At 37.7% G+C, this 13,718-nt stretch overlaps 1 protein-coding gene across 7 annotated transcripts in view; it reads left to right on the top strand.

Moving 5' to 3' along the window:
- Positions 1 to 10,650, top strand: part of CEP44 (centrosomal protein 44) — a 31,049-nt gene extending 20,399 nt beyond the window's left edge. For 6 of the 7 annotated variants that reach the window (XM_059697621.1, XM_059697624.1, XM_059697626.1 and 3 more), the window contains 5 exons: positions 763 to 969; positions 1,715 to 1,790; positions 5,200 to 5,321; positions 5,581 to 5,618; positions 6,340 to 10,650. In XM_059697621.1, coding sequence (XP_059553604.1) covers positions 763 to 969; positions 1,715 to 1,790; positions 5,200 to 5,321; positions 5,581 to 5,618; positions 6,340 to 6,388 — 492 coding nt within the window. In that variant the 3' untranslated portion in view covers positions 6,389 to 10,650. The remainder of the gene's footprint in view (positions 1 to 762; positions 970 to 1,714; positions 1,791 to 5,199; positions 5,322 to 5,580; positions 5,619 to 6,339) is intronic. The other variant, XM_059697623.1, reaches the window with a different exon arrangement.
- Positions 10,651 to 13,718: the final 3,068 nt, after the last annotated feature.

Here is a 13,718-nt window from a genome sequence, read left to right as displayed (position 1 = left end):
TTTTTCCCCTGGGATTTATTTACCTTCTATAATTGAAACATTGTTGCCATCACTGGCGTTCCCAGCTCTGAGGCCGTGGCTGGCTGAAAGCAGGTATCTTGGGTTTGGTTAACTTCTGTAATTGAAACATTGTTGCTTTTGGGCTCAGATCCAGGCCGCAGCAGGTGGGGAACCTTGGCTTCCTCCATCACTGGAGCAAGCAAACCTCCTGCTCATTTCAGCTGCGTGGCTGCTAGCCGCGTTGTTGGCAGTTAATTTGCATATCGCCCTGATTAGCCAATGGGAAGCATAGCGGAGGTATGTTTAATTACCCTTTTTGTCTTTTATTAGATAGGATATTCCTCTCTCTCTCCCTCTCCTCCCTTCCTTTCTGAAATCAATATTTATATATGTGTGTGTATGTGTGTGTGTGTGTGTGTGTGTATACACACACACACACACATACATACATACATATATATATATACTAGAGGCCTGATGCACGAAAACTCGTGCAAGAGTAGGCCTTCCTGCCCCCGGCTGCCAGCACTGGCTTCCCTCTGGCACCCAGGACCCAGGCTTCCCTTCTCTGGCCGCCGGCAGGCACCTGGGACCTGGGCTGGCTCTCCCCAGGCCCCGGCTTCATCAGGAAGGACATCTGGAATGATGTCTGGGATAATTAGCATATTACCCTTTTATTTTTATAGATATCACAATGGAAATGGCAATGTGTTGACTTTTAAAGGAATTTCAGTTTGTGTAATATTATTTTTAATATTTTAGGATATAAAAGCTAATCCTGAGCTTACTGTACTACAGACTCTGCTTGCTGAATGCCAAGAAAAGCTTAAGAAACTGACTCAGATAGAGTGCAGATTAAATTCTTTAGAAGAAAAAATGAAAGGAAAAGTGATGGTTGATGAAAAAACCTGGACCAATCTAATAAGTCGTGTCACTCTTCTTGAAACAGAATTGCTTTTGTCCAAAAAGGTATTTTCTTTCCTTAGTATTTATAGAATATCTCAGATACAGTGTATTTTTATTTATTTATTATTGTGTTTATTCCTTTGGAAATGCTAAATAAGAGAATATTTGGATAATGGGAAATGTTTGGTGGGAATGAAGTCCTATTTAGACATGGCCTGTTTTATTGCCATTGTCATGGCTGTTGTTTTTCTCTACATCAAATAAGATAATTTGATAAACCTACCCCTTGAGCTTTTAGAGCTATTAGTACTTAAAGTATTTTAAAATAAGGTAAAATAATGTTTGCTTTTGTTTTTAAAAAGCTTGAAATTATTTCATATCCTGTCATAGTACAAATGGCCTATTTTTTACAAGAAAAAGTTGCCAGGGGAGGAACAATTGAAATTAGAACTTCCTTTTCTTACTCATTTACTTTAATCAAATTGTAAATAGAGACAGTCACCAAATTTGCCATTGCTTCATCTAATCTGAGAAATTTTTTCTTGGTTTACTCAGGATCTTAATTTCTGGTCCTAGTCTATCCTTCCTAAAAAGTAAAGTTAGTAGATTCAAGAAGGTTACTATCTGATTCCAACATTTAAAATATTTCTTATTCTTAGGAATATTTATATATTGCTTTATAAATAAAATACTTAAATATTTAAATATTTATCATGTCAACTTTATATTTTATGCTTAGCAGTAATAATGTAAAATAAGAACATTTTTCTTTTCATTTCATTCTAAATACTAAACTATATTATTCCAGAATGATAACTATTTTTACTATGATGAAATGAATGAAGACTGTGCTTCTGGTAGTAGCAGGAATATTCTGAAACTTGGTAAGTTCTTATGGTAGTAGTATTATTGGCAGTATAGCATTGTATTGGATTATAGTATATATAAAATGTGCATATGTGTTTCAAACCTTAAAGGTCTCTTGATCAACAGTTTAGAAAAATAATTTTAATATGTGTCTGGTAATTTTAATATTCCCAAGCCTTATATTTTAGAAACTGCAAAGCTCTTAGGAACAAAGAAAACATAAACTTACAGACTACTGAAGCCAAGGATTGCTAAAGAAGCCAGCTTACATATCTTATGTGACATAGTGATTGAATAAATTTTAATGTACAGAATTGCAAACTTTTAGAGATTTTGTATCCCTTTACTTGCTAAGTGCTATCTATAATAATAAAAGTGTAATATGCAAATCGACCGAACGACCGAACAGCAGAATGACCGTTTGGACGACCTTCTGGACAACCATGCTATGACACCCACTGGTGCCAGGCCAGCTAAGGCGGGTGCGATTGGTCAGGGGCCTGGCCATCACCCCATGATTGTCCTGCAGAGGGGGGCCCAGGCCACTGGCTGGTGGGGCGATCGATAAGTAGGGGGGCTCCATGATTGCTCCAAAGAGGGAGGCCCAGACTACCCTATGGCAGTGCTGCGGCAGGTGGGCAAGGCCTCCCTCTGTGGGGGTGATCCATTGCGAAGCCCTGGCCGGGTGGGCAGGGCCTACCTCTTTGGGGCTATTGATTGCGGGGCCCCTGGACTGTGAGAGGGCACAGACTGGGCTGAGGGGCCCCACCCCCGAGTGCAGGAATTTTGTGCACCGGGCCTCTAATAGAATAATAAAAGTGTATCTCCAAGTTTCTAATTTATACTTAAGTAGTCGCTTTGCATATGTGATAATATGTGCAAGAGAATTAAATGCATTTGTCAGTAACCTGTAAACAGCATACAGCCTGCTAAAAGTGGGATGTAGTTAGTCTTCAACATTGTGCCATGTGACCTTGACCTGAGCTCAAATAACTAGATCAATAATAGATACTTGATCTAAGGAATACCAGTACAAAAGGTGTTGAGCCAAATCATTTTGTCTCCCTTGGAAATTTGGAATTAGGACACCAGGGATAATATCCTATCTAATAAAAGAGTAATATGTAAATTAACTGTTACTCTGCGACAAAGATGGCGGTACCCATAGTGGCCAAGGTGGGACGCTGGAGGTGTTGCCCCAGCAACACGAGCCCAGCGTCCCCGCCCCGCTGCGCGGAGGGAGGGGAGGGGCCTCGGGCTGGAGGCCAGGGCCAGGGACGCTGGCATCATTGCAGGTCGGGCTGAGGGATCCCCCCCATGCACGAATTTTGTGCACTGGGCCTCTAGTCTATATCATAAAGGCCTGTGGTCATGACAACTGGTCACCAGGAGGTGCATGGAGCTCGCGTGGCGAGGCAGGGCTCACACTGGGCTGGTGCAGCAGAGGCGGGGTCCGCAGCTCGTGCAGGGCGGGTCTGGGGTCCCTCGGCTTGCACAGGGCGGGTCTGGGTTTTGTGCGATTTTGCGTGCTGGGCCTCTAGTCCTATCTACTAAAAAAGTAATATGCAAATTGACCATCACTCCAACCCACAAGATGGCTGCCACAAGATGACCAGCATGGGAGGGCAGTTGGGAGGGACCAGACCTGAAAGTGAGGGCAGTTGGGGCCAATCAGGCCTGCAGGGGAGGACAGTTGGGGGGACCCAGGCCTGCAGGGGAGGGCAGTTGGGGGTGACCAGGCTGGCAAGGGAAGGCAGTTAGGGGTTCCGGGCCTGCAGGGAAGGGCAGTGGGGGAAACCAGGCTGGCAAGGGAGGGCAGTTAGGGGTGACCAGGCCAGCAGGGGAAGGCAGTTAGGGGTGACTGGGCCAGCAGGGGAGGGCAGTTGGGGGTTACCAGGCCTGCAGGAAAGGACAGTTAGGGGTGACCAGGCCAGCAGGGAGGGCAGTTAGGGGTGACCAGGCTGGTAGGGGAGGGCAGTTAGGGGCAATCAGGCCAGCAGGGGAGCAGTTAGGCATCGATCAGGCCGGCAGGGGAGTGGTTAGGGGGTGATCAGGCTGGCAGGCAGAAGCGGTTAAGGGCAATCAGGCAGGCAGACAGGCAAGCAGTTGGGAGCCAGCAGTCCTGGATTGTGAGAGGGATGTCCGACTGCCCATTTAGGCCCAATCCTGGTGGGCCTAAATGGGCAGTTGGACATCCCTCGAGGGGTCCCAGATTGGAGAGGGTGCAGGTGGGACTGAGGGACACCCCCCCCCCAGTGCACGAATTTTGTGCACCGGGACTCCAGTATCAAATAATGTTAATCTTGGACTGGGCATTTTGTCCAAATTCATGCTGATGAGTAAGCAGAGGAATCGGCAAGAAAAATAGAAGACACTGCTCTGTGAAAGATGAAAGTAAAAGTCTTTTTAATTGTTTCAGTCCTCATGTGGTAATACTTTATTCCCTAATTGAGGTTGCCTGTATAGGCTTCTAATAAAACTATTTAATTTTTTTTTGGCCTTGTTTTTGCAGCAGAATGGTACTCAAGCCTGTTGATTGATTTGACAGGAACATGTCTTATCTGTGATGATCTGTAATTCCATTGTAGGGAGGATTTGCCATGATTTAGTAGCTTATATTTAAAAATAAATTAACTTGCCTATTATTCAATTGATTTTTATCGTGACAGAGGTAATATTGCCTTTTGTAATTATTGGCCAATTTTTAACATTTAGGTCTTTATGTGTAGGTCATTATCTTAGAAGAATATTAAAAACTCATCTGCATACTAGCAACCATTTTATATTAAAACTAGAGGTCCCTTGCCGAAACCGGTTTGGCTCGGTGGATAGAGCGTCAGCCTGCGGACTGAGGGGTCCCAGGTTCGATTCCGGTCAAGGGCATGTACCTGGGTTGTGGGCACATCCCCAGTGGGGGATATGCAGGAGGCAGTTGATCGATGTTTCTCTCTCATCGATGTTTCTAACTCTCTATCTTTCTCCCTTCCTCTCTGTAAAAAATCAATAAAATATATTTAAAAAAATAAATAAATAAATAAAACTTGAGGTCCCGTGCACAAAATTTGTGCACGGGTAGGGTCTCTAGGCCTGGCCGGTGATCAAGGCTGATCAGGTTGCCCGCCTCCCTGCCTCCTCCTTTCCTCACCACCTGCGCACTGCCACCACGCAGTTCCGCCCACCTCCCTGTCTTCTCCTTCCCTCGCTTCCCCAGTGCCCTGCTGCCACTGGTTACCCGCCATGTTCTAAGCTGCCTCCTGGTGGTCAGTGCACGTTATAGCAAGCAATCCAACTCCTGAAGGAACACTTTGCATATTAGCCTTTTATATATAGAGATGTTTATTTTTCTTTCACATATAAATAAAATTTTTAGATATTTGACTCCACTGTGAAAGGAAAAGATAACCTGAAAAATTGATTTCTCCACAGATAACAGATGCAAAGAGAAGGAAGTAGGTATTCCTCTGACTTCCTGTTATAGAACAACATCTAGAGACTCAACTCCCAGAACCTCAACTCTTAATTACTGTGGTCTGAAAGAGATTTCAGAGGTAAGAAAAACTGGCAGCTTGCTTAGATGATTTAGTTTCGAGGGTCAGGAGAACAAGCAAGCATTAGGTTTAGTTGTAGATGCCATTGGCAAGAAAAATAGTGAAACCATGCAAATCTTAATCTCTCATAAAAATTCTTTGTGATAAGTAAACAGTACTTAATGCAATGTTTTAGTCTGTGTTTTATATATTCACAGTCCATCTTTGATGATGGTTTATTTTGAGAAATTGCCTAAATTTGTTGCTTTTTAAATTAAAGGAAACAACAATCCAGAAAATGGAAAGGATGAAAAAAATGTAAGTAACAGAAAGGGGTAACAGAAATTCATTTCTCTGTAGGGAATTGTATTGGATTACAGTATATGTAGAATGTGCATATGTGTTTCAAACCTTAAAGGTCTCTCAATCAGGTGTGGAATTTCCTTCAGGACTCAAGTGGATAATAAATCCTCCTACAGTTATGTGTTTGTGAGATGAGTCACTGTTTTGGTTTCCAACAAGTGATATAAAACATTGTTAATGGAATTAATTGTAGATTAAAGAGTGCAGGAATATTTTTGGTTGATAGTTAATCAAGAGGATTACCTAATTTTGATAACTTATTTATCAAAATGTTAAATGATATGTGTAGATGGGTGGTTTGGAGACATTTTAAGCATTAAGTATTGCTAGTGTTTTTCAGAAAGTTATTGGTAAGGTAATAGTAAAAATGATACTTGTATCCAAAGTGCAGTTGAAAGGAAATATGAAATTATATTTAAGTTATTAGGTAGCCTACTATTTAAAAAACTGTATTTCTTGAAATTTGAGAAGTACTGAAATAGCTTATGCTCCCAGAAATAATTGACTCCAATTGTTATTCCTCCCTTCTGACCATAGTATACTTATTAATAGTAACTATACTTGTAAAAAAGAGAAATGTTAAAATTTATTTTAGCTTAAATGCATAATTTTAGCAACTTAAAACCTATGCCTCATTGTGATATTTATTTACTTAATGTATTACTTATTTTTTCAGGTTTGAAGAAACTGCAGAGTTACTGAAAGGTTCAAATCACTCACTATAGAATTTTTCTACATGAACTTTTCCAGGACTTTGGCTACTGTATATGTTGTATATTTTAAGAATTCCCTATAAATTTTAATATACTGCAGTATTTTTGTTAAGAATTTTAATTCCATTTGGTATATGAGCTTTTTCATACAATATTGAATAAATACTTAAGTATTTTTGTGGTATGATTATATGCTTTTACTTTGTTTTACTTTTCCTAGGAAAACTTAGGTGCCAGTACACTTATTTTACAGAGTGAACTCATTACAGCACTGTATTTTTGTGTTGACATTTGTTGGCAGTGTGCTAAGTAATATGTTTTTAAAACTACAGGTTTCAGGACCATAGCTTACATCCTGTTGGAAACACTCCAACTGGAACTTGCATATTGTACCCAAGAGGCTTTCATACATACCATTTTGCCATCTGTACTGATGAATATGTTGTAATGAAAAGTTAAAAATGCTCATTGAAAATGAAATAAAACAAAACTACAACAATTTCATGCTCAGTGAAAAAGCAGCAACACATTTTCAGTTACCATTGAGAAAGTAAGGGCATGATTCCTCTTTCAGATTTAGAAGCAGGTCGGAAAGTTAACTGTGAAAAATGTGTTGAGGATTTTAGTGCTCTATTCTGTAACACATTTTAAGACCAGCAGCACAGACACAGATGGTGGCCGTCCAGTATTACAAGATACACAGTGAGGTATTTTTGTTTTTTTTAAGTGATGGGAAGTAATACATTTTTCTGAAGAGAGAAAAAGTTTTAGATAAAGTTAAGAGAAAAAATAAATTTTAGGTTACTAAATAAAATATTATTTTTTAACTTTATAAATAAAAATGCAATAATCATCCTGGGTATACTTCAAGAAAATTGATTCCATTATTTGAGAGGAAAAAGAGAATATTATTATTACTTAGTTCATCTGATTGTATATTATTTACCCATCTGTTTATATTATATGTGTGTACTTTGAAATTTGTCACATATTTAACATTAACATAAAGTTAAAATTCTAAGTAGAAATAACTTTTAAGAAAGCATTTTTAATATTCTAATATATGTTTAGTCATTAGACTTAAAATTATGAGCTTTTGAAGTTAGCATAAAACCTTGCTATTAGAAGAGTTTCAGTAAATATTTCTAGGGCAAATCCAATTAGCTTTATATTTTAAATTACAAAATAATTTTAAAAATCAAGTTTAGCCTGGCCAGTGTTGCTCAGAGGTTGAGCATCAACCTGTGAACTAGGAGGGCACGGTTCAATTCTCAGTTAGGACACGTGCGGGTGTTGCAGGCTCCATCCCTAGTGTGGGGTGTGCAGGAGGCAGTAGATCAGTGAGTCTCTCTCATCATTGATGTTTCTATCTCTCTCTCCTCCTTTCCTCTCTGAAAGCAATAAAAATATATATTTTTAAAAATCAAGAGTTTAAAATAACAATTACCAATTAACTTCTAAAACATTAGTACCAGCATGGAATTATAGCACCACCTTGTGGTTCATATGCCACATAAAATATATTTTATTAAAACAAGTGATTTCACATAAAATAATTTTTTTTATTGATTGATTTGAGAGAGAGAGAGAGAGAGAGAGAGAGAAAGGGGGAGAGAGAGAAGCGTTGATTTGTTGTTCCACTTGGTTTTGCATTCATTGGTTGATTCTGGTACGTGCCCTGACTAAAGATTGAACTCAACCTTGGTGTGGGGAGGATACTCTAACCAACTGAGCTACACTGCCAGGGTGATGTCTCATAAAACATATGATCATATTTTTTTCTTTTTGAAAATCCCAATTCAAAACTCAGCTCAATATCTTTTAAAAAGAAACATTTTGAAGTTTTCTTGTACAAAGACAGAAGAAAAAGTAAGCTTTTGTTTCTTCCTTCCCTCTTCTTTTTTTTCTTTTTTTACCATTAAAAATATTTTTTCAATTATAGTTGACATTCAATATTTTCTTTTTTCTTTATATAGTGTACATTTACACACAGATGATTTGAAACTTTTTTCTGTAATCCTCACCCTAGGATATGTTTTTATTGGTTTTAGAGAGAGCGAGAGGAAGGGAAAGAGAGACATCAATGTGAAAGAAAGAGTGATTGGTTGTCTCCCATACCCACCACGGCCTGGGATTAAACCTACAACCTAGGCATGTGCCCTGGCGGAATTGAACCTGCAACCTTTTGGTTTCCAGTATGATGCTCCAGCTAAGCCACCCGTCCAGGTCTTAAAACATTTTTAATCTCCCAATTTATGTATAGTGTGCAAATTATAAGTATCAATTGAAAATGTAGTAAAAGATGCCTTATATTATCAAGTGGAAATTTGAAATATAAATTTTGTTACACTTTTATTAACAACTTAAAACAGGAACTAATAAAATCAGCTTATATTAGCACCATACATTTACACTTACAAAGAATCTCACTTTCCTGCTTTGACACCATAATCTTCGGGGAAAAAGAAAGCAAATTTGACTTAGTTGAAGTTATTGAAGAGAGAGCCAAACTATTTTTTATTCCAACTTTTAGAAATTATAGAAAAAATTGTTTCTTCCAGGCAATTTGGGAAGTAGCTTGTAACTCTACATCAGCCTCTTTGATTAACTTGAAGATCTCGAGGAAATGAGGGAGGGGAATTCTGGGTACATTATTTGGAGGTACATACTTAAACCCTTAGTTAACTGGAATTTTCACTAATCCATCCCCTTAATTCTCTCATAAGCAGGATGAAAGGTATTTATACTAACCACAAAGGCATCAGCGGCTTGTGCTGCCCTATCCTATATTCTGAGTAGATCTGGATAGAAATCATACAGGAGCACTCTAGTGAATGCATACGGTAAGATACTAGTCAGAACATTAAAAAAAAAAGCTAACATCAGCTGTACGAAAATTCTAGGCAAAGCTAAGGACTATTTTTATTTTTATAAGGGTTAATTTGAGCTAAACTGATGACATATGCTAGGGAGCAAGATTTCATATGTTCCCGCTAAGGACTAGTTAGTGGGAAAAAGTAGTTCTATATTTTTTGTTTGTTTTACTCTAGTATGTAATGTTTTAACATGTAATATAGTCCCTAAAAAATACAAAAATACTTTGGAACTGCGTTTTATGCCATTCATTATTCACAACTTTATATAATTGACAAGCACTTGGGGAAGCATTAAAAAGTAAAAGGACCTTGTCAACTTTACAAACTACAACACTTTTTGAGTTCAAATAACATTATAGATTTAATTTTTACTTTTTAACAATCCCCAGGTTTGTGCTCTTTCTTTCAAGGTGAAGGATGTAGAGAAGTGATGAGGTGGGGGTAGTGTGAAACTTTAAAGTTGAACTACAAAATCAAAACTTTAATTGTTGTGTTACTTGAGCTTTACTGTTCCTAGTGAAAATGGCAAGTTTCTTATACTACTCAAAGTGTAAAGAGAGCTGGGAAGCCAGTACTGACAGCAGTTGCAACATTAAGAATGTGCAACTTTACTAGTAAGTCCAAGTTCATTTTATGATGACTTTTATTTATATCTAATATTTGTAGGAATGGAGAGGCTATATAGTGTATACATTTTATTTTTATCTCTGAAGTTCACTAACTCATTAATAGAGAAATTTAACTTGATTGAAAAAAATTTAATGCAGAGTGTTCAACTCAGCATTTTAAAATTAAGAGCAGAGTACTTTCCCTGGCTGGGTAGCTGGGTTGGAGTGTTGTCCTGATGCCCTGAGGTTGCCAGTTCAATGCCCGGTCCAGGCACATACAAGGGTCAAGGGTCAGCTGATAAATGCAACAAATCCATATTGCTTTCTTTCTCTCAAATCAATAAAGATTAAAATAAAAAGAATAGACTGCTTATTATATTATTAAGTATCCCAAATATTTAAATTATTTGAAAGTTACATTATGGATGGGAGTTAAGAAAAAGGAGAGCTCGCAATATTAATTACCCAACAAAGTTGAACAGTGGGAATTAAAGCAATGGGAAAACAATATTTTGGAATAAATCCTAACTTGTAGATCCAATTCTTCAGTTCACTTAAGTTGATATGCACTTGGAGTACAATCAACTTATTAAATCATTGGGTGTAGCTCTTCAATGTGATTGGTGTTGAAAACCTGAAAGATACTTGCAGAATACCTACCAGAATTATTCTATATCTGTTTCTTAAATGCCTTTTGATTGTCCCTATGACTCCAACCATGTTCCCTTATCTATTCCCACCACTTACTTTTCACTTTTACAATTTACCAATAAAATTAACCCTGAGTAGATTTTTTTCTTTCTGGGTCCTCAGTAGACAGTGTTTCTACTTTTCTTTTTGCTGTCACTGAAACTTCTGAGTTTCTCTAAGAGTGTATCTCTGTTAGGATATTTGTGGGAAAAAGTTTTAAAGCAAGCTATGGACTATGTAAAATACAAAGGTATTCATTCGAATTAGAATGTGGCCAGGACTGATCATTTTTAGACCCATTGCTTGACCATTTTTCTCATCCCCCACTTTGATAAGTATTACTTTCTATCAGTCCTAATTTAGATGGCTTGTTTTTTGTTTTAGTGACCTTGGCAATCAAGAATCTCACTCAGCCAGAGATAATGACTACTAATATTGCCCCCCACATCCTGTCCTTGACACTATTTTATCATTTACCTCCTTTCCCATTGCACTGTGTTCCCTCTTCTCATTCTTTGCTTGCACTATTCACTGATCTCCCTGCTTATGGTCTTGCATGTTCCTCTGATTATGCCCTTCTGCTGCTTTTATGTATCTTTTACATGTTCTTATTTCTACTGAGCTGTGCATACCCTACCTGGACAACAGGCCCTTACTCTGAAGTCTCATCTACCTTCCCAGCATCAGCTTCTACAATTATGTAACATCTGTGTACATAGTTCTCTTTCAAGCGTGCTTTTGCTCACTATTCCTTTCACTGAAAGTGACTTTCCATCTGGCAAATTTTTACTTATCCTCTATGACACTAGCTTCCTTGGAAAAGCTTTTCTCAACTCAACTACAGAAGCTAAATTATATGTGTCTCTTTTCTGCTTTAGTGCCCTGTTTATACCAGTTTCATGGCTATTATTTGTTTATGTGACTTTAATCTCCATTATTTGTTTAGTCTTCAATTTTTCTTTCAATGTTTATTTCCCCTGGAACCTAGCACTTATTTATTCATTCATTACAAACTAACTGGTACTTAATTATTTCTTGGCTGAATGAATATCAAATTATAATTAAATTATAACATATCAAGGTTTCCAGATAAAATATTACCAAGTTGAAAGCTGTGGTCTAGTCAGTCATGCTATGTACTTTTAATGGAAGGAATCTATTGACAAAATATATAATCAGCATGTGTTCTAGAAAAGAGATATCATATTCTGTATGTTAATGGATGAATTTAGAACAAAAGTTGATTGAAGTGTCTACTAGGTGCCAGCCAATGTGCCAGGCACTGGCCACAGGCAAAGAAAAAGATAAGCATGGCTCCTGTCTCACTGAGCTTACAGCTGAGCACGAAAGACAGTTAAGTAACAATGAGCAGTAAATACTAAAAGGGAATATGATGCATCTGACTAATCCGGGGTTGAGGGAAGTCTAAGAGGAAGTAATCTAAAACTTAATCCTAAAGGATGAATGGGGAAAGCCAGGGAAAAAGGTTTAGCAAAAGGACTGGCATGAACAAAGGCTTGAGAAGAAGGCCATTTGAAAGAAATTCACTAGGTCTCCTCATTGTGGAGGGAGGTCGCAGAGGCTAGGTCAGTTTATACAGGCCCCAGAGACAATTTGTATTTTATTTACTGAAAAATTTAAGCAGTTGACTATAGTTTTTGAAGGATTTATTTTAGTGCTGAAGTGTGGAGGATGAATAAGAGGTAGCAAGGCAAGAGGCAAAAAACAACCACCACAACAAAAACCCAAAAACAACAACAAAAAACGTTTTGGAGGCTATTATTACAACAATCTAAAAAAGAGATAGTAAGAGTGACTCAGATTAAGATGACAGTGGAGATGGAGGGAAATGGGTTTTGAAAGACTATTTCTTCCAATTTAAGACTATCTTCTTAAATAAGATCAAATTAAAGATTATTGTTGATATAGTGTCTGTCTTGAGTTAGGAAATATACTACCCTATCTTTGGTCTCATACCTTGCGTAATTGGTCTCGATCTGGAATTGTATTAGAAATACAAAATCTTGAGCCCTTTTCCTGACCTAGTGAGTCAGATTCTGCATTGCACCAAGAAGCCAAAGTAATTTGTCGGTATCTTAAAGTAGAGAAGCACTAGTTTAAATATACATACCTCTTGCTTTATTATCACAATCAACAATAGTCTAAGCCTTCAAATTTGGATTCTTTCGAATTGCTTTCATCCAAATTAGAGATACCCACTAGATTTATAAAATTTTAAAAAGTCAAACAATGGTAAATTTTGTTAAGGTTGTAGTCAACAGGAAGTCTTAACTAATTCTTCTGGCAGGAGTACCATCAGTACCACCACTTTGTATACAATTTGGAAGAATCTCATAAAGGTGAAGATGTGCATATCCTACTAACTAGCAATACACACTATGACATATACCTTAAATTCATGAGTATTTAAAGAATATATCAGAATATTCATGGTATGCACAATAGCATTGCATGAAATTGCCAAAAAAGTGACAGTAACCATTGGTGAGAAATGAGCCTGGAGAGGTAAAATCTTGTATCTCATCCTGAAGAGCTTCACCTTGCGAAACAGTAGTCATGGAGACAAGAATATCATATTATAAATTTGACTCTGATGGTGTTTTAGGAGGGAAATTAGAAGAGGTTAAAGATAGAGGCAGGAGGACTGGTCAGGAAACCATTACAGTGTCCATAAGAGAAATGGGGTTCAGGGTAAAGAAATAGCATTGGAGATAAAGGGAAGACAGAAAAGAAATCTACAGACAGAATCAATTGTTGACTGACTAAGGAAAGGAAAAGTAAGGATGTTTCTGTCTTGAATGGATAATAGTCACCAAAGAATATTGACAGTGATCCTGTGGAAAGTCAATGGTTCCAATAAAATAAATAATCTCCAACAAATAATTAAATACATTGATTTGTTGGATAGGCTATTTGTATGTGATTGATATGAATTTAGTACAATGTCTACCCCAAAAAATGATTTAGTATCTGCATAGTTTAAATGATAACTTTCCAGCAGGATTTTCACCAAGTTCTAAAGGACTCAAATACAACCTTTGTTCTTAATACTACATAAGATGGCCTCTGATATGTCATGGGACCATCTCTGCCTTCTCTGTTCTCCCCAATGAAATTAAAAGGCAGGGGGTGTGGATTCATCAACCT

The sequence above is a fragment of the Myotis daubentonii genome, chromosome 5 (assembly GCF_963259705.1).
Source record: "Myotis daubentonii chromosome 5, mMyoDau2.1, whole genome shotgun sequence".
NCBI lineage: Eukaryota > Metazoa > Chordata > Mammalia > Chiroptera > Vespertilionidae > Myotis > Myotis daubentonii.
This window is presented reverse-complemented; position numbering and strand designations above follow the sequence as displayed.